The sequence below is a fragment of the Sinocyclocheilus rhinocerous genome, unplaced genomic scaffold (genome assembly GCF_001515625.1).
Source record: "Sinocyclocheilus rhinocerous isolate Xijiao unplaced genomic scaffold, SAMN03320098_v1.1 scaffold3807, whole genome shotgun sequence".
NCBI lineage: Eukaryota > Metazoa > Chordata > Actinopteri > Cypriniformes > Cyprinidae > Sinocyclocheilus > Sinocyclocheilus rhinocerous.
Genome location: NW_015660506.1, coordinates 781,262 through 805,853, shown reverse-complemented (window position 1 = coordinate 805,853; position 24,592 = coordinate 781,262). Strand labels below are relative to the sequence as shown.

At 37.7% G+C, this 24,592-nt stretch overlaps 4 protein-coding genes across 4 annotated transcripts in view; 2 read left to right on the top strand and 2 right to left on the bottom strand.

The window, feature by feature from the left end:
- The window catches only part of LOC107725213 (ADP-ribosylation factor-like protein 5A), a 10,901-nt gene extending 9,105 nt beyond the window's left edge, over window positions 1-1,796 (bottom strand). Inside the window, exon 1 of the mRNA XM_016534400.1 lies at window positions 1,446-1,796. Within this exon, the coding sequence (XP_016389886.1) occupies window positions 1,446-1,491 (46 nt within the window). The 5' untranslated portion in view covers window positions 1,492-1,796. The remainder of the gene's footprint in view (window positions 1-1,445) is intronic.
- A 1,714-nt stretch (window positions 1,797-3,510) lies between these two features.
- On the top strand, window positions 3,511-6,517 carry LOC107725221 (translin-like). The gene is made up of 6 exons (XM_016534410.1): window positions 3,511-3,827; window positions 4,134-4,227; window positions 4,304-4,400; window positions 4,510-4,625; window positions 4,714-4,793; window positions 5,509-6,517. Exons 1-6 carry the CDS (start codon window positions 3,762-3,764, stop codon window positions 5,746-5,748), a joined length of 693 nt encoding a protein of 230 aa, XP_016389896.1. The 5' UTR covers window positions 3,511-3,761; the 3' UTR covers window positions 5,749-6,517.
- Window positions 6,518-8,081: 1,564 nt separating this feature from the next.
- On the top strand, window positions 8,082-10,711 carry LOC107725218 (translin-like). Its single transcript, XM_016534407.1, has 6 exons — window positions 8,082-8,398; window positions 8,705-8,798; window positions 8,875-8,971; window positions 9,081-9,196; window positions 9,285-9,364; window positions 10,080-10,711. The coding sequence occupies exons 1-6, from the start codon at window positions 8,333-8,335 to the stop codon at window positions 10,317-10,319; spliced, it is 693 nt and encodes a 230-aa protein (XP_016389893.1). The 5' UTR covers window positions 8,082-8,332; the 3' UTR covers window positions 10,320-10,711.
- Window positions 10,712-12,459: 1,748 nt separating this feature from the next.
- LOC107725250 (uncharacterized) overlaps window positions 12,460-24,592 on the bottom strand; it is a 31,732-nt gene continuing 19,599 nt past the window's right edge. Inside the window, exons 4-8 of the mRNA XM_016534445.1 lie at window positions 19,885-20,068; window positions 18,186-18,384; window positions 16,141-16,718; window positions 15,583-15,728; window positions 12,460-14,730 (exon numbers count right to left, since the gene is read on the bottom strand). Of these exons, the coding sequence (XP_016389931.1) occupies window positions 13,926-14,730; window positions 15,583-15,728; window positions 16,141-16,718; window positions 18,186-18,384; window positions 19,885-20,068 (1,912 nt within the window). The 3' untranslated portion in view covers window positions 12,460-13,925. The remainder of the gene's footprint in view (window positions 14,731-15,582; window positions 15,729-16,140; window positions 16,719-18,185; window positions 18,385-19,884; window positions 20,069-24,592) is intronic.

Here is a 24,592-nt window from a genome sequence, read left to right as displayed (position 1 = left end):
CTTTCTATTCATCAAATAATCCTGAAAAAATATCACAGATTTCATAAAAATATTATGCAGCACAATGGTTTTCAATATTGATGATAATAATAGGAATGTTTCTTTAGCATCAAATCAGCATATTAGAATGATTTCTGAAGGATCATGTGACACTGAAGACTGGAGTAATGATGCTGAAAATTCAGCCTTGCCATCAAATTAATAAATTACATTTTAAAATATATTAAAATAGAGAAGAGTTTTTTAATTGTAATAATATTTCACAATATTATTGTTTTTACTGTATTTTTGATCAAATAAATGCAGCCTTGGTGAGCATACGAGACTTTCAAAAGCATTAAAAGTATTACCGACCCCAAACTTTTGAACAATAGTAAGTCGCCTTTAATGGTACTGCATCTGACTGTAGGCAACAGTCTCCAGCTCTCATGTTACAAGCTCACCCACATCACAATGATCTGTTCAGCTAACGAGTAAGGTGAGAACCGTAGAGAAATGTTCCACTGGGTTATGTTACAATTTGCACATGCTCAATGCCCCATATATGGTGTGCAAATCTTTCAAACAAGATTATGCTTTATGGATATCCCACACCATTTATAATAAATGAGAGACCACTGGCTATCACATGGACGTGTTCTGACACAAACCCTAGTGCTTTGAGGATTACACCACGGTCAGAGACACAGGCTGACCTGTACTGCAAAATGCTCAGTATGCACAATTACAGAGGAAAGAGGCACAGATGATCTGGCTTAAAAAAAAAAGCAAAGAGTGCTGCAATGGGTGTTTCACTTTTTGATTCATAGGCTACATCCTGGTGAATAAGCAGGTTAATCTATTCTCAGTGCTGACAACTGGCTTTCACATTCACTTTATATTGACATGACCTCAACTGGTTGTGGAGTTGTTTGGTTTTTATGTTTTATCAATACCAGACTAAATACAGTACATAAAACCAAACATGTCATTGTATAGGAAAAACAATACCCATATTTAACGGCAAAATGCTAATAATATATGTACTACTACATTTATTCTTATATGAAAATAACATAAGCGCTTCACAGGGTTTGACATGTTACACAACAATTATCTATTAGTAAGTAAAATAAATAAATAATAATAATTAAAAAAAGATATCAGGGCTCCAACCTCCATATAAACAGAACAGACTGAACCTGACAGCAGTGTACGTTACCCGTCAACAGCCAGTCCTGAACCACCTTAGCTAGGTTTATTGAAGCCTTATCGACTGTTTTAATGCAATGACATAAGTTACGTTCACAGAATATTTGTGTATTTACAACCGTCGTATATAAGCACCAGCATCGCTGTTTTAAAACGAAACTACAGCAGCAGGTTAGCAGACACTTCCTAGCTAGTAAAAATCAATTAAATTGAATATGATAAAATTATACTTATGAATGTAATATTTTACGTACCTTGGTGGTTAAAAAGCCTCCATAATTTTGTGAAAATGATTCCCATCGCTGGTGTCCGGCCTCGGGCTACACCACCCAGCAGCAGCAGAGACTGAAAATATATCTGCTAGCTCGCTAAGCTAACGATCCGGATCAGTATAAAATAGTGCTCTCGGTAACAGTTATTCACTCCTTTAATATTCTCCTGTGAATGGTATCCATGTCACGTAAGGATGGGATTTCTAAATACTGCATCATTTCAGTGCTGTCATGTCTGGAGGAAAGTGAAATGAGGGCGTTCACTTGATTCTGCGTCTGTTCGCTGCCGCAAAAAGCTGAACTCAGTCAGAGCTGCTGACGGCGGTTAATGGCTAGAAGGGATACAGCAAAAACTACTGGGCATGCGCACATCAATATAGCCTAATTTTTCTCACACTGTAAAACAATAATTATTATTTTTGCATTATTGTAAGGGGTATGTTTAGGGTTGGGGTAGGTGTAGACGTTAATAAAACACAATCTAATAGGTAGAAAATTCCATTTACTGTTAGCTTCCGGTTTTTGCTGTATCCCTTCTAGCCACAACCGCAGACGCCTCTACCAAGACAGCATAGCAGGGCATTTAAAACGCGTTTGGAATGTTCGGCATGGCTGTGATGTAGGAAATGCGGTCTAGCTAGGCAGCTCATTAGGTTTTGAGATACAGCCACACTCTCACTGGCAGCATAGTGGAGTGATACTAGAGATAGTATTTCTACGAACATGTATAATAAATATGTGACAAGACGTGTCTAGCAGACAGATGATCTCTTTAAAGACATATGCAATGCATAAAAACGAGGAATAAAATATTTGTCCTACGTCTGTACATGTTCTTGATAAATAGGTTTGTTATTATAAAAGCAGTTGTGCGACTCGTTAGGCCTGTATTTGTAAAATGAACGTACGAATGCATAAATTAATAAATAAGACCTTTCAAAAGTGTTCACTTTTTTTTAAATTACGACCATTGTCTATTCTTGTGATTTCGGTTGCTTTGCTGCTGACAGTTCTGAGTAACTGCTATTCATTAGTGATTTATCTTGAAGTAAAAAGAATGAGCATTTCTTTGATCTCTCATCGGCTTACAACTGGTAGGCTAAAAACACGTACAATACACACTGTTTATACATTATTTAACAAATCCTGCAGCTTTCTTATTCATAAGTTATTATATAATTGCATCTATATAACGGTTATTTTGTACACACTTATTTTTTATGTATTATTATTATTATTATTATTATTATATTTAATTTTCCAAATGATTGAACATCTTGAAGGTTGTGTGGGAAAATAATGAAAGATAAGACCACAGATAGAACAGCTAGGCTATATATAAATCAACATTGTAAAAAACGATATATTTTTTAGATATTATTGTCAAGAGCTAGGTATTTATAACGTACTCTTCTTTTTTTCAGCTTTGGCAGCTCATCTCAGGTTTATTTATTTATTATTTATTTATTTTACTTTTTTCTTAACGAGGAAAAAGCAACTGAATAAAAATTATTGAGTTGAATTTGAGCAGGGACGGTAGTATTTGCTTAATAAACATACTTTTGTCGCCTGTATTTTCTGTTCTGATAACTAATGGGAAAAAACTGTCTGCTCCTCGATTAAACCACTTCATACCAGTCATCTCATATTATTTCTATATGTATTTAAACAAGAATTTGTGTATTTATACAGACATTTATTTATTTATTTGCATATTTATTCATTTATTTGTGTATTTATTGTTTTTGTAGGTTTCGTCCTCCATAAGAGGGCGTCTGGATCATAGACACAATAATGTCTATGGTGATTACCAGCAGCATGAAGAGAGACTATCATTACATCATTATAATGCGACAAACTGAGCAGGGACAGATGTAATGCAATCAAGAATATATGGAGAATTGTTTAAGTGTTTAAAAAAGACAAGATTAATGGAAAGAGTTTGAAGCTTTGAATTTTGTATTTATTTATGTAAAAAATGTTGGTTTATTTTATTATTATTATTTTTTAAATCTATAATAGTTGAATCATTCATAGTTGAACCGTGTACGTTTCACACTCCAGACCAGTAGGTGGCGGACATGCACCTTTAACGTTGGTTTGCCAATCCGCCAAAAAAACTCGAGAGAAGAAGAAGAAGGGACAGTTATTAACGTGCATGCTGATGACTGCAGGCTGTTTGGTTCGCGAGCACGACAATTAATAAATCTCTGTTTACATCCTAACGTTGTCTAAGTAGTGTATATTTGGAACAGCTGGTCACAGTAAAGAGCGACGCACACGTCAGCACATTTGAAGATGTCTGTAACGGAGATGTTTAGCTATATCCAAGGATTTTTGAGTGCCGATCAAGATATTCGAGAGGTAAACAACAGCACTGACACCTAAACTGGCTTTTGGAAACGCACAATAACTTTCCTGAAAAAAAAGGTTATGTAGCAACGTGAAGTCCATTTGAAATGTTATGCACTTGTCGCAGAACCTCTGCATAGAATGTTGCTTTATCAGTAGCATTCTCCGTAATGCTTTCACAGGACATTTGTGAGTTATGAACTAGACATGATAAAGTACAACAGATGTTGAAGTCTAGACAGAATGTTCTGCTGATCTCTTTTTGAATTTTGCTGTTTTCAATCCATTTGTGCTCATCTTTCTGTGCTCTTCTTGTAGGATATAAGAAAAGTTGTCCAAGTTCTGGAGCAGACAGCGAGAGAGATCCTCACTGTTCTTCAAAGTGTTCATCAACCAAGTGGTTTCAAAGACAGTATGTTAAAATACTTGATCCAAGTCTTTTGGTCTACATGATGTCTTTTAGAATACGTTTTCATTCCCTCCTCCAGTTCCCAGCAAGTGTCTAAAGGCCAGAGAGCTGTTCTGCACTGTAAGAAACCACACTGGAGAGCTGAAAACTAAGTTCCCAGTTGAACAGTACTATCGGTCAGTGTAAATGCCTCTTACACTATTTTTTTTCCCTTAGTGATTGAATGATCATGCTTCTAGCCTTGATAATTATATTAAAGCCTGATACATCCTCACCTTTCCATAGGTATCATGAACACTGGAGATTTGTTCTTCAACGACTTGCCTTCCTTGCAGCTTTTGTGGTATACCTGGAAAGCGAGTCCTTGGTTACACGCGAGGAAGTGGCAAAAATACTTGCCAGTATGTAATGTTCATGTTTATTTATAGGCCTATATCTTAATACTTGGGTGAGACTGTAGTAGATTAATTCTATTTTACACGTACGCAGTTGAAGTCGACAGAGAAATAGGGTTTCATTTGGATGTGGAAGACTATCTAGCAGGAGTTCTTATTATGGCCAGCGAGCTGGTAAGTGTTTTCTCAAATGTATTCAAACTACCAATCTAACCCTCTTTAGTTGTAATAATTTACGTGCTACTGTATTTAAATATTTGCGTTGACATGAACATTAAAGGGGTCATGACATGGATTGTTTTATTTGAATATGTTCCTTGAAGTTCACTTATAATAAATAAATAATATGCAGAACATTTTTTATTTTCAACCCTCATTCTGACCATCTTTCTGAAATTATCAATTTTTAAGGGTCCTTTAAGGCTTCTCAGTAAACAACAGCCACTGTTTGATTGACTGATTTCATTACATAGGAAATAGGGCTGTGCAAAAAATCGAATGTGTTTGCCATGCGCATCTCATCATATCCGTTTATAGTCAGTATTGGTATATTGCAACACCCCTAATTCAAACACTTTCCATTACATAATGTTGATTGTAGTATATGTGCTGTTGAAGCAAGCACTGCATAATGTTAATTTTGTGCAGCAAAACTAATTGCTTGTGAACATCTTATATTGGCAACTTATTCAACAATTCAGCTTATTTGTGTTCAGATTTTCAAGTCATGCATCCCACTAATAATGTTAGGGTATTCATTTTTGATATTTTTGGGCATTATTGTGGATTTTGTTTTGTCTTTTTGATGTGAAATAAACTTTGGATAGAGTGGAAAGAATGTGAATCAAATTAAAAGCACAATGTACCTGTTGCATCTTTTTCCGTTTAGTCCAGGCTGGCAGTGAACAGCGTGACCGCAGGGGACTATGGATGTCCGCTTAGGATCTCAAACTTCATCAATGAACTTGACTCTGGCTTTCGGTTGCTCAACTTAAAAAACGACCCTCTTCGCAAGCGCTACGATGGCCTCAAGTACGATGTGAAGAAGATTGAGGAGGTGGTATACGATCTTTCCATCCGAGGCCTTGCCAAGGAGCAGGAGCAGGAGGAGGCTGGAGGAGATAAGTAGAGGCGGTGTGGAAACACAAGAGGCCGCGGGGCACTACCCTGGCTGGGATTCTCCATGACTGGAAGAGTGGTTAAACCTGTCAGCGAGCAGGTGCTTGGAGGAAGAGGGGAGGGAATGGAGGTTTTGAAGCCCCAGCAGCCTTGGGCAGTGTTTTTTAAACCACCTGCCCACCATGACAGAGATAAGTTCAGGTTTTAGAGGGGAGATCTTCTCTTTCTCACTTTTGCTGAGAGATTCTTATGTACAGATGCATTTGTTTGCCTGTTTTTTTTTTTTTTGATTGGATGCTTTTTTACTATTATTGATGTTTTTGTCTTGGCTATCTCTCTTGTGAATCATTGTACAGTCAAACAAGAAGGAAGAAATTTTTTTGGGGTGTTTTCATAAAACATATTTAAGAATACTGTTAAAAACAAAAGTTCTGTGCCTGTTTTGTGGCTTGTCCAGTCAAGACATCAAAACGTTTTCTTGATGTTGAACTACGTACAGTAAATATTACATTTGACATAACCTATGCTTATTGATTCATTAAATTGGGTTTTGTACCCAAACACCTTTCTTGAATGTAACTATGATTAAATCATGTTAATAGTATCTTGCTAAGGTATACATAAAGATAAAATTGATAAATCTTTGCCAAAATGTTTAGTTTCATACTGCAAATACATATTGAATCTGTAAATCATCTAGTGGTTTCTTAAACCACTGGTTTGCTGTTGGTACGTATTTACACTTTCATGTATTTCTTCTTTAAAAGGACCGTTCATCCAAAAATAAAAGTTCCGTTATCGTTTACTCACCCTCATGTCGCTCCAAACCTGTTTGACTTACTTTCTTCTGGGGAACACAATATTTTTTTGTCCATACAATCAAAGTCAAAAGGGTCGTTTTGGACCCCATTGACTTTTATTATATGGACATAAACAGTTGAAACATTCTTCGAGTTCTCTTCATTTGTGATGCACAGAAGAAAGTTACACCGGCTTGGAATGACACGAGGATGAGTAAAAGATGATAGAATGTTAATTTTTGGATAAATACATGAGATCAAAGTCATTTCTTGCTTTGCATATTTGAACTCTGGTTTATCACTTCTGCTTTTCGGTTCACGTTTCTTTCCTTCTGTTCTGAATCTTACGTTGTTGCATGCTGAACTCCACCTGCAGATGGTGTCCTATCGGGAAGAGCTTTGGAAAAAATAACACTAAAACCTTCCAAACAAACGTTTTCAAAGGACAAACTGACAGTGCATTTGTTTTCCTTTGTAAAGTTTTATGGCAACTTTACGGTCCTCCCTATTTTGTTTGTGAATTCTCAGTGCATTGCCCTTCTTGTTGTGGCTTCTTTGTGGGTGAATGTTTTAACTGCTCTTTCAGTGTTTTTGGGGGCTTTTACTTAAAATGGTTTAAAAGAAATTCTCTGCAATAATGCTTTGTGTTCTTTATTTCTCCCTGAAGACAGATTTCTCAGAGAGATTTCTTAAACTTTTTTTTTTTTTTTGAGTATTTGCATTTGAAATGCCTGTGTTCATGTGGTGGTTCAACTTGCGACTTTCGCTTTTCACTGGGAAAGCATTTGCTTGTTCAGTAATGTTATGTAATAAAGATTAAGCATTGGGAATAATGTTCTCAGAAAATATGTCAGTTGAGCGAGATGGATACTTGTCATTTTTAATTGCAATTCACAATATTTTTACACAACAAAAAAAAATATTAAATTAGGATTATTAAGAATGGAAAAAAATATTTAACAGCTTGATTGGTCTCAGTTAAAAGTACAATTTTTCAGTCCTGGCAGGTTCAACTAATCTTTTTGTTGTGTAATGTGGAAGCTACGGTATGATATTTCTAACAGTATCAATGCCATTGGTAAAAAAACAGTAAATATTCATGTTGAAACCTAAATGCCTAAATCCATTTCTGTCCATTCTGTGACAATTTCTATCCATCAGTATTGACTTTAAACATAGAGAGACCAGAAAGACTGTGATTGATTGCTATTGCTGATGTCAACTGTGGTTCATTTTCTCTTAAAGTTAAAGCAATCTTTAAAACAAAGTACAGTAAAGCTTTGTAAACTGCAGAACAATGTCCTTGCTCCAGTTTAGGACCTTCATATTAAAGTGCATCAAACAAAAACAGTTAACATTTAACAAGTTATCATAAAGCACAGTCTGTATATCAGTGGGGAAATCAGAATATAATAGCAGCTACAGAAAAATTATAGATCTTTTTCTCAATTTGACATAAGGCCTGATTTGTGGGTAATTGGTTTATTTTATTATTATTATTTTTTAAATCTATAATAGTTGAATCATTCATAGTTGAACCGTGTACGTTTCACACTCCAGACCAGTAGGTGGCGGACATGCACCTTTAACGTTGGTTTGCCAATCCGCCAAAAAAACTCGAGAGAAGAAGAAGAAGGGACAGTTATTAACGTGCATGCTGATGACTGCAGGCTGTTTGGTTCGCGAGCACGACAATTAATAAATCTCTGTTTACATCCTAACGTTGTCTAAGTAGTGTATATTTGGAACAGCTGGTCACAGTAAAGAGCGACGCACACGTCAGCACATTTGAAGATGTCTGTAACGGAGATGTTTAGCTATATCCAAGGATTTTTGAGTGCCGATCAAGATATTCGAGAGGTAAACAACAGCACTGACACCTAAACTGGCTTTTGGAAACGCACAATAACTTTCCTGAAAAAAAAGGTTATGTAGCAACGTGAAGTCCATTTGAAATGTTATGCACTTGTCGCAGAACCTCTGCATAGAATGTTGCTTTATCAGTAGCATTCTCCGTAATGCTTTCACAGGACATTTGTGAGTTATGAACTAGACATGATAAAGTACAACAGATGTTGAAGTCTAGACAGAATGTTCTGCTGATCTCTTTTTGAATTTTGCTGTTTTCAATCCATTTGTGCTCATCTTTCTGTGCTCTTCTTGTAGGATATAAGAAAAGTTGTCCAAGTTCTGGAGCAGACAGCGAGAGAGATCCTCACTGTTCTTCAAAGTGTTCATCAACCAAGTGGTTTCAAAGACAGTATGTTAAAATACTTGATCCAAGTCTTTTGGTCTACATGATGTCTTTTAGAATACGTTTTCATTCCCTCCTCCAGTTCCCAGCAAGTGTCTAAAGGCCAGAGAGCTGTTCTGCACTGTAAGAAACCACACTGGAGAGCTGAAAACTAAGTTCCCAGTTGAACAGTACTATCGGTCAGTGTAAATGCCTCTTACACTATTTTTTTTCCCTTAGTGATTGAATGATCATGCTTCTAGCCTTGATAATTATATTAAAGCCTGATACATCCTCACCTTTCCATAGGTATCATGAACACTGGAGATTTGTTCTTCAACGACTTGCCTTCCTTGCAGCTTTTGTGGTATACCTGGAAAGCGAGTCCTTGGTTACACGCGAGGAAGTGGCAAAAATACTTGCCAGTATGTAATGTTCATGTTTATTTATAGGCCTATATCTTAATACTTGGGTGAGACTGTAGTAGATTAATTCTATTTTACACGTACGCAGTTGAAGTCGACAGAGAAATAGGGTTTCATTTGGATGTGGAAGACTATCTAGCAGGAGTTCTTATTATGGCCAGCGAGCTGGTAAGTGTTTTCTCAAATGTATTCAAACTACCAATCTAACCCTCTTTAGTTGTAATAATTTACGTGCTACTGTATTTAAATATTTGCGTTGACATGAACATTAAAGGGGTCATGACATGGATTGTTTTATTTGAATATGTTCCTTGAAGTTCACTTATAATAAATAAATAATATGCAGAACATTTTTTATTTTCAACCCTCATTCTGACCATCTTTCTGAAATTATCAATTTTTAAGGGTCCTTTAAGGCTTCTCAGTAAACAACAGCCACTGTTTGATTGACTGATTTCATTACATAGGAAATAGGGCTGTGCAAAAAATCGAATGTGTTTGCCATGCGCATCTCATCATATCCGTTTATAGTCAGTATTGGTATATTGCAACACCCCTAATTCAAACACTTTCCATTACATAATGTTGATTGTAGTATATGTGCTGTTGAAGCAAGCACTGCATAATGTTAATTTTGTGCAGCAAAACTAATTGCTTGTGAACATCTTATATTGGCAACTTATTCAACAATTCAGCTTATTTGTGTTCAGATTTTCAAGTCATGCATCCCACTAATAATGTTAGGGTATTCATTTTTGATATTTTTGGGCATTATTGTGGATTTTGTTTTGTCTTTTTGATGTGAAATAAACTTTGGATAGAGTGGAAAGAATGTGAATCAAATTAAAAGCACAATGTACCTGTTGCATCTTTTTCCGTTTAGTCCAGGCTGGCAGTGAACAGCGTGACCGCAGGGGACTATGGATGTCCGCTTAGGATCTCAAACTTCATCAATGAACTTGACTCTGGCTTTCGGTTGCTCAACTTAAAAAACGACCCTCTTCGCAAGCGCTACGATGGCCTCAAGTACGATGTGAAGAAGATTGAGGAGGTGGTATACGATCTTTCCATCCGAGGCCTTGCCAAGGAGCAGGAGCAGGAGGAGGCTGGAGGAGATAAGTAGAGGCGGTGTGGAAACACAAGAGGCCGCGGGGCACTACCCTGGCTGGGATTCTCCATGACTGGAAGAGTGGTTAAACCTGTCAGCGAGCAGGTGCTTGGAGGAAGAGGGGAGGGAATGGAGGTTTTGAAGCCCCAGCAGCCTTGGGCAGTGTTTTTTAAACCACCTGCCCACCATGACAGAGATAAGTTCAGGTTTTAGAGGGGAGATCTTCTCTTTCTCACTTTTGCTGAGAGATTCTTATGTACAGATGCATTTGTTTGCCTGTTTTTTTTTTTTTTGATTGGATGCTTTTTTACTATTATTGATGTTTTTGTCTTGGCTATCTCTCTTGTGAATCATTGTACAGTCAAACAAGAAGGAAGAAATTTTTTTGGGGTGTTTTCATAAAACATATTTAAGCGGGGCACTACCCTGGCTGGGATTCTCCATGACTGGAAGAGTGGTTAAACCTGTCAGCGAGCAGGTGCTTGGAGGAAGAGGGGAGGGAATGGAGGTTTTGAAGCCCCAGCAGCCTTGGGCAGTGTTTTTTAAACCACCTGCCCACCATGACAGAGATAAGTTCAGGTTTTAGAGGGGAGATCTTCTCTTTCTCACTTTTGCTGAGAGATTCTTATGTACAGATGCATTTGTTTGCCTGTTTTTTTTTTTTTTGATTGGATGCTTTTTTACTATTATTGATGTTTTTGTCTTGGCTATCTCTCTTGTGAATCATTGTACAGTCAAACAAGAAGGAAGAAATTTTTTTGGGGTGTTTTCATAAAACATATTTAAGAATACTGTTAAAAACAAAAGTTCTGTGCCTGTTTTGTGGCTTGTCCAGTCAAGACATCAAAACGTTTTCTTGATGTTGAACTACGTACAGTAAATATTACATTTGACATAACCTATGCTTATTGATTCATTAAATTGGGTTTTGTACCCAAACACCTTTCTTGAATGTAACTATGATTAAATCATGTTAATAGTATCTTGCTAAGGTATACATAAAGATAAAATTGATAAATCTTTGCCAAAATGTTTAGTTTCATACTGCAAATACATATTGAATCTGTAAATCATCTAGTGGTTTCTTAAACCACTGGTTTGCTGTTGGTACGTATTTACACTTTCATGTATTTCTTCTTTAAAAGGACCGTTCATCCAAAAATAAAAGTTCCGTTATCGTTTACTCACCCTCATGTCGCTCCAAACCTGTTTGACTTACTTTCTTCTGGGGAACACAATATTTTTTTGTCCATACAATCAAAGTCAAAAGGGTCGTTTTGGACCCCATTGACTTTTATTATATGGACATAAACAGTTGAAACATTCTTCGAGTTCTCTTCATTTGTGATGCACAGAAGAAAGTTACACCGGCTTGGAATGACACGAGGATGAGTAAAAGATGATAGAATGTTAATTTTTGGATAAATACATGAGATCAAAGTCATTTCTTGCTTTGCATATTTGAACTCTGGTTTATCACTTCTGCTTTTCGGTTCACGTTTCTTTCCTTCTGTTCTGAATCTTACGTTGTTGCATGCTGAACTCCACCTGCAGATAGTGTCCTATCGGGAAGAGCTTTGGAAAAAATAACACTAAAACCTTCCAAACAAACGTTTTCAAAGGACAAACTGACAGTGCATTTGTTTTCCTTTGTAAAGTTTTATGGCAACTTTACGGTCCTCCCTATTTTGTTTGTGAATTCTCAGTGCATTGCCCTTCTTGTTGTGGCTTCTTTGTGGGTGAATGTTTTAACTGCTCTTTCAGTGTTTTTGGGGGCTTTTACTTAAAATGGTTTAAAAGAAATTCTCTGCAATAATGCTTTGTGTTCTTTATTTCTCCCTGAAGACAGATTTCTCAGAGAGATTTCTTAAACTTTTTTTTTTTTTTTGAGTATTTGCATTTGAAATGCCTGTGTTCATGTGGTGGTTCAACTTGCGACTTTCGCTTTTCACTGGGAAAGCATTTGCTTGTTCAGTAATGTTATGTAATAAAGATTAAGCATTGGGAATAATGTTCTCAGAAAATATGGAGTCAGTTGAGCGAGATGGATACTTGTCATTTTTAATTGCAATTCACAATATTTTTACACAACAAAAAAAAATATTAAATTAGGATTATTAAGAATGGAAAAAAATATTTAACAGCTTGATTGGTCTCAGTTAAAAGTACAATTTTTCAGTCCTGGCAGGTTCAACTAATCTTTTTGTTGTGTAATGTGGAAGCTACGGTATGATATTTCTAACAGTATCAATGCCATTGGTAAAAAAACAGTAAATATTCATGTTGAAACCTAAATGCCTAAATCCATTTCTGTCCATTCTGTGACAATTTCTATCCATCAGTATTGACTTTAAACATAGAGAGACCAGAAAGACTGTGATTGATTGCTATTGCTGATGTCAACTGTGGTTCATTTTCTCTTAAAGTTAAAGCAATCTTTAAAACAAAGTACAGTAAAGCTTTGTAAACTGCAGAACAATGTCCTTGCTCCAGTTTAGGACCTTCATATTAAAGTGCATCAAACAAAAACAGTTAACATTTAACAAGTTATCATAAAGCACAGTCTGTATATCAGTGGGGAAATCAGAATATAATAGCAGCTACAGAAAAATTATAGATCTTTTTCTCAATTTGACATAAGGCCTGATTTGTGGGTAAAAGTAGAGGAAAAACTTGAACAAAATAGTACTAAGGTATCATTCAGTATCAAATAAACAAAGGCACATATTTTCTCCCCCTCAGAGATCACAAAGGAAAGCAAAATTGGGGGGTTGGGGGTGGGGCATCTAATTTACATTTTCTAATTGAAGATCTGGTTCATGGCCACAGATGTTTTCAGCACAGCCATTAATGTGGCAATGACAATACTTGATGCTTAGACTGATGCTACACCCTCATTAGATTGTGCAGAAAACATATACCAAAAAATGTTTGTTACATCACTGATCACAAGAATATGGGTACCTGTGAATAAAAACAGCTTGACTGCTACATAATACAATGAAGATTATTGCTGTTTTGAAAACCAGTACAGTAATACAAAAATGAGAACTGCTCCCGAATGGCAGTGGGAATAGATGCTAACGGAAGAGAGAGAGAGAGGAAGAGGGAATTACAATGCTCCGAAAACAAAACAGCTTTACCTCAGTCTTCACATAAAACACAGGTTTCCACTCTGTTGTGCATACTAAAAAGTCCATATAAAGTCCATCCAATCACAAACATGTTCCCTCATGCTTATCACAAAAACCATTTCACAACTGAACATTTCTCAGTGGCAAACTGGTTGTACAATCAGTGTTTTACAAGTGCAGCAGTGAGGTGCCAAATAAGGCCCTCATTTTGGTATGCCAAAGAGCATTTACTTTTTGCTTGACAGTGGATTTTTTCTCTTCCCAAACGTCATTAACTTGCTTTCCACTCATACAAAGTGCCCTCTTGCAGTCTATATTAATATTCAGTCAAATCACAGTAAAACCTACCAATTTAAAAGTCCATTGGTGGATGGTTCTCCCACACAAATACTGTTTGCTCAACAAAATATTGATTTTTTAAATTACTATTATTTACATCAGAGTTATGCTGGGAAGGGATGAGGGATGTGTCGCTAAGGACTCAGTCTCAGGACCGGCTCTGGGTTGTGTTAATCATGATATTAGGGAGAGCATTGCGTCTCTTTCTCCAGGATCCCAAATCACAAGCGTATCTCTTGATCTGGCGAAACCACTGCTGAGTGCGAGGTTTGTCGGAGGCACGGAAAACGAAGGCCTCACGTCGAATGTCCAGCACCTCAAAGGTGTCTTCACAGTCGGGGTCGGCGGACACCACGCAGTTTGCCAAATGGATTGGCTCCCGTAACACAGTGAACTTCCCGCTGCTCTTGTCCTTGATGAGCACCAGTACACCGTCCTGCACCATCTCCGAGGTCTCCAGACTCCCTTCAGTCACCGTTTCTGTGTTGCGCAGAGTGTGTACCATAAGTAAACTCTGAACGTTCTGGAATTTGAGGGATTTGCTTCCCTTCTTATGCCACTGGCCATCGGCGGGCTGTGCCAACTGGAGCGGCCCCTCCATGATAAACCGTGTGCTCTCTCGCGTCCAGCCCACCGTCTTCATCGACAGCTCTCTCATCTCAATGTTGATGACTTCTCGGTTCTTGCGGCTGTCACGCCGGAAAGAGCGCAAGGACCATGTGGCGGTCCCTTCCTGTTTGGTCTTCATGTTGATGTGCTCTAGATGGGACTCCACGCGGCTCTTGGCTTCTTTTAAGCGGGAGCAGTCCGGGTGACACTCGTTGGTGGCCTTGCTGATGCGACTTAGCAGTAATGGGTACTTGGTCACACGCTGCAGGGGGGCCATGAGGAAGGAGCGCAGGTTCATGCGCCTGAGTGCCGTGTTGTCATTCTGGGACACGTCGAGGAATATCCTGAGGGATGTAAAAGAGCAAACTTTCATATACTTTCAACTTGTGAATCATATATTGTATACATAAGATTGGTAATATTTGCTAAGGATCCAAAATTGGGGACTGTATCACTTCTTTTTCAGCTCTTCTCACAACAAAGCTCTGTAAATTCACGAATGAAGCCTCTTTAGGAGATTTCAGAACAGTTTGCTACAAATCTGATTGCCAAAAAAAAAAAATGGCTAGATGGCCCAGGGGCCAGTATGCAAGAGTTCTGAGCTACGCACTGTAAACTTAAACATTCTGTGATGCATTGAACTTTGTGGGTATACATTTTTGGTGCTGATTTAAATATGTCATCAATTTATCTAGCTAGATAGCATGGTGTATGTAGGATGTAGGTAAAATGAACAATCACATAATGCCTTTGTTTTCTAGCAAAAGTGATTTTTTGAAATTATGGTTGTATAATTTCCTATTACTATTGCAAAATAATAACCTAATAAAAAACTTGCCAAAGAAAAAAACACTTAACCACTTTACCAATTACTAATGAAAAATAGAAATAAAAAAAAGTTATTTCTTACATGTATAAAAATAAATTTTTAAAATAAATAAATACACACACACACAATATATTAATAATTTTCTTCATGGTGGGGCCAGTGAAAATATTAATAGTGCATGTACAAATCTGAACTACTGGCCCAATGACGGAAAAAAAATCTTACTGTTGAGCTCTGGTTAGGATTATATTTGAACAGACCTACTAACTTGAGTTTGTGCATGCACACTTACACTGCTGATGCTTAACTACCTTTATTTGTAACTGAATGACAGTGGCAAAGCAGTTAAAGTATATATTATGTGTACCTAAGAAGCTCTTTTTCTTTCTCCAGTGTGTTGAGCATGTTCACAGATGTGGACTGCTGCAGGCAGTAGGTCTGAAACGCTGGAAGCATGTTGACAAACTCCAAGAAGATTTCTCCAATGCACACAGTCTGCAGGTCCTCATCGCCCTGTATGGAGACAGTCACCGTTTAATTTAGGTTTACCATTACCATTACTTTTCAGTGTCACATGATCCTTCAGAAATTATTCTAATATGCTGATTTGGTGCTCATGTAACATTTCTTACTATTATCAATGTTGAAAACAGTTGTGCTGCTTAATATTTTTGTGGAGACACAAAATATCGTAACATACTTATGTCTTAGCTGTCAGTCAATTGCTGTAGATTGATTTAATGCATGCATCCTTGCTAAATATATATACTAAAGTTTAATGTACAGTCTAAAATTCTCCCAAATTTTTGTAATCAGTAGATTTTGGGACTGACACAAAAAACAAACAAACACATTTGTTATGTTAATGTTGAAATGGCCACATACTAGCAAGGCAAAATGTCACTCCATCACTAGCACTCCTTACCTGATCAAAAGCCTGATCAATGCTGTCCTGCAGGTGCTCTGTGAACCTGTCATTGACATCAATGAGCTCTTGAACGTTGCTGAAGACCACGGCCAGCTGCTCTGCTGTGAGCAGCCCTGCACTCTGCATGGGGCAGTAAAACTCTTCCTTGATGATGCGCAGGTCCTCTCCATAACTCGACTCAGTGTTGAGAAACTCTAGGATGGCCTCTTTGCGCTCTGTGCGTAGCTTGGAGCAGCGTTCACACATGCCTTGCTCACGGGCGCCCTCTTTGTGTCCACAGTCGGGACAGGGCTGCTGAATGTCCCAGTTCCTGAGGGACGGCAAGGGTCTCCTCCAGCCCCGAGCCAATCCAGGGCCGATGCCGCTGTCCACACGTTCTACCTCTGCTCCGGCACTGTGGCGGGCACGACGGGGCTCTTCCTCATCTTCACGCTCATCGCTCAAGCCTACGACACCGCTGTCTGCGCTCAGGCTGCTGACGGTACTCCAGCGGTGCTGTGCGGAGCGGCTCACTCCCAGGCCCCTGCTCCTCTCCTCACCTCTGGGCTCTGAGCGGCCCCTGGCTGTGCCTGGCACTGATGACAAAGAACAAACAAATCTCTGAAGATCAGCTCTCAGAATTTCATAACAATAGTTACATTAATGATATAGTGATTATCAAAAAAGTCTAATAAAACAGTAAAAAAAACTAAAATGTTAGTTTTATCATACATTGGAACAGTAGAGGTAAAACAAACAGAGACCATAAAAAACAGAAAAAAATTCACTTAAATATTTTATTATATAACACAATGCATTTGAGGTGTTTTGAACTTCAAAACAACCCCATTAAGTTATATGTGGTAGTGGGACATTAGGACCCAGGGGAGAGTGGTGTGTGATACGATCGGAAAGGGCAACGTAACTAATAATCATCATGTAACATAAACCAGTTTAGAAGCTGTTTTAAAGGACGCAGATTAGAAGGATAGAACAGGAAACTGAACGGCGAAATGTGTGGTCAGAAAGGATATAGCGACTAAGAAGCATAATGCACACTAAACAAATAGCATCATGTTTACACTAAGAGTTAAAATAACTGAGAAATGGTGGGCAGAGTTGGTAAGGTTGGCTATTTGCAGTGTAAATAGAGGTAACACTTTATTTTAAGGTGTCCTTGTTACACATGTACTTACTATTATAATAACAATTAATTATGCATAATTACATGCAAGTAACCCTAAGCCAAACCCAAATCCTAACCATATAGTAAGTACATGTAGTTAATTAATATTACTCAGTACTTATATGTATAATTACACTGTAAAAAGGGCACCTTAAAATAAAGTGTAACATAAATAGAAATCGCCAAATTATTTTCATGTTATAAAAACTGATGACAGATATGATAAATCAATACTTTTTAAAACCTATACTTAAAAAAGAAAATTATGAAAGTTCCTTTTGCTATAACAAATTATCCTGTTTGAAATAAAATAGCATAACTTCTCATAATGGTTGAGGGTGGTGCTCTGGGACAGCTCAGAGAGTTAAGTATTTGACATAATCTATCACTACTCCTTTTAAGTTAGTGCTATGTGATGATCTAAATCTTAAAAAAGCCACAAACAATATTTCGAAGTTTGGTAATACCAATACATTTAAAAAATGACAAACAATGGAAAATAACCAATATGGTGCTGATACAGTATACTGTGCACTCCTAATTTGATACTAGATATGCATTTGATAATTGCCTTTAAGTCTAAAAACAACAAAACAAAGTACAGACACTGAGTATGGATGCTGCGGTATAGAAAGATAAAAGCAGTCCTCAGGGCAGAGGTCATGCATGTGACGGACCAACAGTAAAAGCCACCTAAGGCCAGGCTTTAGTAATAGCATATAGTCTCATAATAACAACTAAAGTGATACCCTTAGGTTACAGACAAGCCTAAAAATTGTTTTAAATGAAGTATTGTCAGAACAAAACTAGGACATGAGTTAAGTTTACTTACAGCAAGAACTGTGAGCAAAGCGTAGTGCAGTTGAAAGAGTCTTACCACTGTCCCTGTCTCTGCGGTGAATGTGCAAACGTGCGGCGGCGGCGATCTTCATCTCCAGCTGCTTACGCTTGGTGGCGTCTGCAGGCATGGGGTCGCTGTAGTGGGGCCGCAGGCGGCACTCACGCTGCGCCCTCACTGACTCAGCCAGCTCATAGGCCGCATCTGAGCTGGAGCGTCTGCAGCCCGCCCCAGAAACCTGCTGATAGGATGGAGATCTGTCAATCAACAGTGCACATGGCAGAGCACTGGTCTGAAATGTGTGTGTGTGTGTGTGTGTAAGGGGAGAGTTTAACAGTGTAAAACCTCATGAAGGCAGATTTAATCCTTAAGCACATATGAGAATTAATGGAACCACTAACTGTTTCAGACATCGATCAGAGGCACTGCATTCCGGTACATTACCAAACGGTATATTACCAAAGCTTTTAATATATTGTGGTGGTAAGTGGAAAATTATTTATTTCATGGCCATTTACTGTTTATTAAAAAGTCTATTGACAGACTCCAATGACATACAACAATGCATCTATTTTCTCAACAGAAATTATTCGGAAACCCAGTCCTTTCAAATCTGGCCTTAACAGTCTGGCCAATTAACAGGACAATTCAACCAAAAATTGATATTCTGTCATCATTTACTCAACCCCATGTTGCTCCCAAACCTGTATGACTTACTTTTTTTCTGTGGAACATAAAACATAACATTTTGAGAAATGTCTCATTGTTTTTTGTCCATTAAAGTACAAACAAAAACAGGTTGGGACAACTATGAAACGAAATAGCTACACTTCCTCACACAACTATCCTTTTTGGTTAAAATCACCAATATCATCATCTTTTTGAGACTTTTTGGGATCCAATAAAGTATACAATCTAGTCAATCACTTTATTTACCAGTTTAAATTGGTTTCACTCAAAAATCTGTCACATTGTGGAAGTCAGCTGGGTTTGACCACACTGACCACATCTGCTTCAACTGACAGAGTTGAAAACCTTTCACCATTTAAACCTCTGAAACACCAGAAAGCGATTTCAAAATGACGTTTCTAAGTCAGTACATGGTGTGTTACAGTTGCATCTGCTACAAACACACATCTATGGCGTAAAACCTTCAAAAGGTTGCTCGAGAGCATTAGGTTCTCAAGTGTAATCAATGCACGAGAAACAAGACACAGTGGCTTCAGGTGACATACAGAATAATTAATAAGGCAGCTGTTATCTTAATTAAAGACAGAAATGCAGAGACAGAAGAAGCATCTGTGCGCAATGGCTGACCAATGAATCATAGCAACATTGCACATGAATGCCAGCATTCCTCAATATCACCCTTAACCTTAAAAACATACAGCCAGTCATATAGCGTGAATGAATGTGGCGCAATGAAGAGCAGGCCGGTATCTCAAGCAACAGGGGCAGGATACAGTGAGCATCAACACACAACCTGACACAAAGAAGGAATGTAAAGCAGTTACCACCATGAAACCATGCTCTAATCCTCCCTGCGTGTTGCTCTTAGCTGCTGCTCTGTGCGCTCCGCTGCATGTTTGCAGTCGCCTCTACCGTGCAGATTCCTCTGCAACCTCAGCCTCCTGCACCCTGATCACGCTCCCGTACATGCATGACAGTTGCCGCTGTCCTCATTCATAGGTGATATTCAGAGGTGTGTGAGTGTGCGTGAGACGGGAGCATTCCTTACACATTCTGTCGCCGCTTTCCCCCGCTGTCCCGCGGGCTCGGTGCAAGCCTCCTCTCCGCAGGCCGACGTTGTCATGGCAACGTGGGCAGATTGATGGCTGGGCTGGGGAGCGGCGATGTTAGTGACGTCATTGTGCTCACGCGACAATCGGACGGGAGACTCGGCTGCAATCTCTGCACTGCAGCTGGAGCAGAGAGGGAGATAGAACACAAAGGGAAGAAAATGAGAATTACAATTCCTGATTCTCCGCTTCTTCGTGTGCCGTGCAGTCAACCCCCACCCCCCTAGAGAGAACCGGTGCCCCCCAGACCAGAGGGGCTCACAGAGGACAGCAATTAGACGCATCAATTCACATTAACACCTGAACTCCTCGCTGCAGGGCTCCGAATCGGAAACAAGCACAATCAATCTTTTAGATTCCTTTGTGTGTGTGTGTGTGAAGTAGAAAAGGAGCTTATGTATCCGTGGATGACCCCACACACTGCAGCTGGTAAATAAATAACAGCACATAACAGACGAGTCAAACTGTGTTAGATAACAAGGTTTGATTTCAGAAAATATATCTTATTTTGTATCTTTATTTTTTATATCCTTTTGCCATTTTTTGCATTTTGTTTGTGCGTTTTTTATTGTTTTAAGAATAAACTGTAAAATATTTTGAACGATAATAATTTTGTTTCTTGTTAATCTCACATAAACCAATTTTACACTTATGTTTTGGATTTACAAGAAAATGTACTACTTGATTTCCCGATGGAGTAAAGAAAAAAATAAATAAAAATATTTTCTTACATGATTTTGCTTTTAAGGTAAATGTACACTACTGTTCAAATGTTTGGGATAAGTAAGAAAGATTTTTGGTTTTGAAATAAATTATTACTATTATTATTATTAATGATTATTATTATTCAGCAAGGACAGATTAAATTGATAAAAAAAGAGACATTTATAATGTTAGAGAAAATCGCAATTTCAAATAAATGCTGTTCTTTTGAACTTTCTATGAAATGTATCATCCTGAAATGTATCACGGTTTCCACAAAAATATTAAGCAGTATTCTTTTCAACATTGATAATAATAAGAAATGTTTCTTTAGCACCAAATCAGCAAATTAGAATGATTTCCGAAGGATCATGTGACACTGAAGACAGGAGTAATGATGCTGAAAATTCAGCTTTGTCATCATCACAGGAATAAATTACATTTAAATTATATTTAAATAGAAAACAGTTATTTTAAATTGTAAAAATATTTCACAATTTTACAGTTTTTACTATATTTTTGATCAAATAAATGCAGCTTTGGGGAGCATAAGAGACTTTTTAAAAACAACATAACTGACCCCAAACATTTGGATGGCACTGTATCTTGTTTTTAGAATATTCAGATATTTTTGACAGAATATAGTGAATAAGAACATGATTTTTTTGCAGTGTATCAAATCAAAGACATAATTGTAAAATTAATACATTTGAATGAATGCTGATGGCTGTGCATTCATTGTTGAATAAACATACTTTTAAATATATTAATCAGCTGTTTGCCCCAGCTTTTGTTTATATACAGACGTCTCTTAGGATTAAAAACAGGTGTTTTGATTGATTTGTTATATTGTTTATATACAAATGTCTCTTAGGATTAAAAACAGGTGTTTTGATTGATTTGTTATAAGCTCTTAATTGCCTCTTCCACATCGTTTCCATCTCCTTTGATGCTTCAGTACCTCAGAATCTGATTATGCTGCACTCATCACTGTCATAAATTTGCATAGATGCCATCTGAGAATAGTGCTGACAGCACAGCCATGAGCTCTGAAGCATTCAAAAGAAAAAACTCACTAAGAGGCAAAGAGGCCTTGACATCTTATAAGAAAAGAAAAATCACAAAATGCAGATGTTAATTGCTGATGTGCGTCTAATATCAATTTGAATTCTAACAATAAAATATGAAGGAATTCATTCACAAACCTGTATCCGTGGACTGACAGTAATTAATATAACGCTCTGAATGTGGCAATAAAACCAGTGTCTTTCACACATGAATGAAATTGTCATTAAAGCACTGCAGATATATTATCTGTCATTTCAGCAGTGCTGTGTGAGGTCATTAATTGGATTTTTCTCTCCTAAATTATTTTGTGATTTATTAAGATGTATAAAGGTGTATAAAACACTTATTTCAGTGTATTGACAGACACTTTTAGGATGATGTTCTATTATTAATTTAAAGGTATGTGCATATTTTCTACCTATACTGACTGAAGAAAAAAAACGTATATTAACATCACATCAGGACAATAAGCTCCCTTGAAATGTGCTCATCTATTCTAGTCAATAAGATAAAGTGACTAAGCTTAAATAAGATTGCCTTGTGACTTGTTCTTCTTTCTACTATCAAGCAGACAATAAATGAAAAAAAAAAATTATATTAAAGTCTCATATAAAAGACCTGGAAGCCCCGGGCTGCTCTGTAGTAAATGAATACCCTCACTTGAGGCACTATGGGACAGCTGGGATATTGGATGTTATATTTAGACGGTTCACAGCCTGGACTGAACTCTTGCCCTAGAGGAACATAACATTAGAGAAAGGCTCTGTAATGTCGAAAAGCTTTTGACGCACCAGCAAGTAAGCTCTGTACTATGTCTGGAGCAAAAGCGGCTGAAGGAAAATCTATACAGATTTATGCATCCATGCTAAATTTGAGAAGACTGTCAGGGCCAGAGTTATGCGTTGTTATGTTAATCAAATTTCTGTCAGGTTCGCATATTTCACGCTTGTGTGAGATTCTGTGTGTAAAAAGTGCTGTTGGTGGACAGGTGTGAACCAGACATCTGCCACAACACAACACAGCCACTGAAGAATCTATATAATACAGTTACTGCCTGAGTGAATCAATGGGGAATTAAAGGGGTTTGTTGCTATAGTATCCAGTTCTTTACCTTTGATTGTTGCTGCTGAAAAAAATCTGGTTCTTTATCTTTGTTTTCCAGTAATAATGTTTATCAATAAACAAAATAAATTTACCTGAAGCTTCAACAAAATTCAATGAAGTTTATGCTTAAAACTACTACAAAAAAATGCTTTTGCAATTTTGCTTCTTAGGAAAAATGATTTTTCTGGGTAATTTTGTACTGGAAAACAAGACAAAGACGATTAGGAGATTAGGAGAGAATATTTAATAGCATTCGTAGTAGCCATGTTTTACATTCTTAATATAGCTAAACCTGCTAATCACCACAGAATATGCCACTATATGCAAATATCACATCTGCTACTGTGTACTTGGCATAAATGAAGACATTAAGAATCACATCAATAATGATATATTCACTCTGTTTCTTTCTCTGTATACAAGCTGTGCAGAGATTCAGGAATAAATCAATAACACAAATACTGATGCAAATGCTGCTAGAGCTGCTATGGGATTCATTTTCACAGTTAACAAGCAAAACTGATACACTGTTCCAGCTGATGTCCATTTTTCCCATTTAAACTCTGAATGATTGGGATGCACAATAACAATGTGGTATCGAAATATCGGCTAATAGAGATTTTTTAATTAATTGGTAATGGTCAATAATACTGGATATATATTGAGTGATTTAATTATGAATTGTTCATGCTCATTTCCTCTATTTCTGCATTCAGATTCCCTTTGCCATTATCTACTAATGCTCAGTTAATCTTTAAAGGGGTCCTATTATGCTTTTTCACTTTTTTTTTTATTTTAGTCAGTGTGTAGTGTGTATGTTTGGGCATAAAAAAGATCTACAAAGTTACAAATCTCAAAGTCCACTCCAAAGGGAGATATTTCGTTTTTTTTAAAATCCCTTTTTGAAGAACTACAAAGAACGGCTCATTTGGACTACAGCGTTGTTTGCCGGGTTTTGCGATGTCACAAAGCGGCCCATTAGAATATCAATAAAATAATTCCCACCTACAGAAATTAGAATGGTTGGGGGGTGGGGAGGGGCAAGAACGCTTGTTTGAGTGCATCAGACGAGACGACGAAGAAGAAGTGCTGCTGCAGAGATCAGAGAAAACGAAGAAGAAGAAGAGCTGCTGTGCTGTAGCGTTTTGGCATGAGGCGGACGCACACTGGACGAGAAGCGTAGCGCCGCGTCTAGAACAATTCTTACAAGTACAACACGATGTAGCTGGGCGCCGCGGACAGACGCCGAACGGCGCCGTTGGTGTGCGTACACTTATAGAAAATAATGTGTTCGAATTTTAAAGACGTGGCGCGACGCGACGCTTCTCGTCCAGTGTGCGACCACCTGAAACGCTGTTTTTTTCACCTCCGTGCCCAAACGTCTGTCTGTTTTGGCTTCCGAAAGTGGATTATGTCAGGAAACAGTGGTTGCAATTTATTTTTAACTCTGTTCCTGAGCATTATAACCCCGATTTGCTATTGTGTGCTGCGCATTTTACTGAGGATAGCTTCCACAACATGAGGGAGTACAGTGCCGGATTCGCCAAAAATCTTTTGTTGAAAGACGGAGCAAGGGGCGTGGCAGTACTGAAACACCGTCTAAGCTGTTCGCTAATCACAACGCACTGGGATAGCTAACCAATCACATCACATTGTGTTTTTCGTAAGGCGGACCTTCATCAAACCCTGGAACTAATCGAGCAGTTTGTGCCAGGCTGGGGAGAAAGGTACTTTAATAATGTAAATTATGTGAAAAATAATGCGTTTTTCGAA

What these genes read in the sequence shown, in the direction of transcription:
- LOC107725218 (XM_016534407.1), top strand. Translation starts at nt 8,333, where the DNA reads ATGTCTGTAACGGAGATGTTTAGCTATATCCAAGGATTTTTGAGTGCC. An exon ending in CCAGTTGAACAGTACTATCG is followed by an intron (nt 8,972 to 9,080) that starts GTCAGTGTAAAT and finishes ACCTTTCCATAG; the next exon opens with GTATCATGAACACTGGAGAT. An exon ending in AGTGGCAAAAATACTTGCCA is followed by an intron (nt 9,197 to 9,284) that starts GTATGTAATGTT and finishes ACACGTACGCAG; the next exon opens with TTGAAGTCGACAGAGAAATA.
- LOC107725221 (XM_016534410.1), top strand. Translation starts at nt 3,762, where the DNA reads ATGTCTGTAACGGAGATGTTTAGCTATATCCAAGGATTTTTGAGTGCC. An exon ending in CCGATCAAGATATTCGAGAG is followed by an intron (nt 3,828 to 4,133) that starts GTAAACAACAGC and finishes CTCTTCTTGTAG; the next exon opens with GATATAAGAAAAGTTGTCCA. An exon ending in TTATTATGGCCAGCGAGCTG is followed by an intron (nt 4,794 to 5,508) that starts GTAAGTGTTTTC and finishes TTTTCCGTTTAG; the next exon opens with TCCAGGCTGGCAGTGAACAG.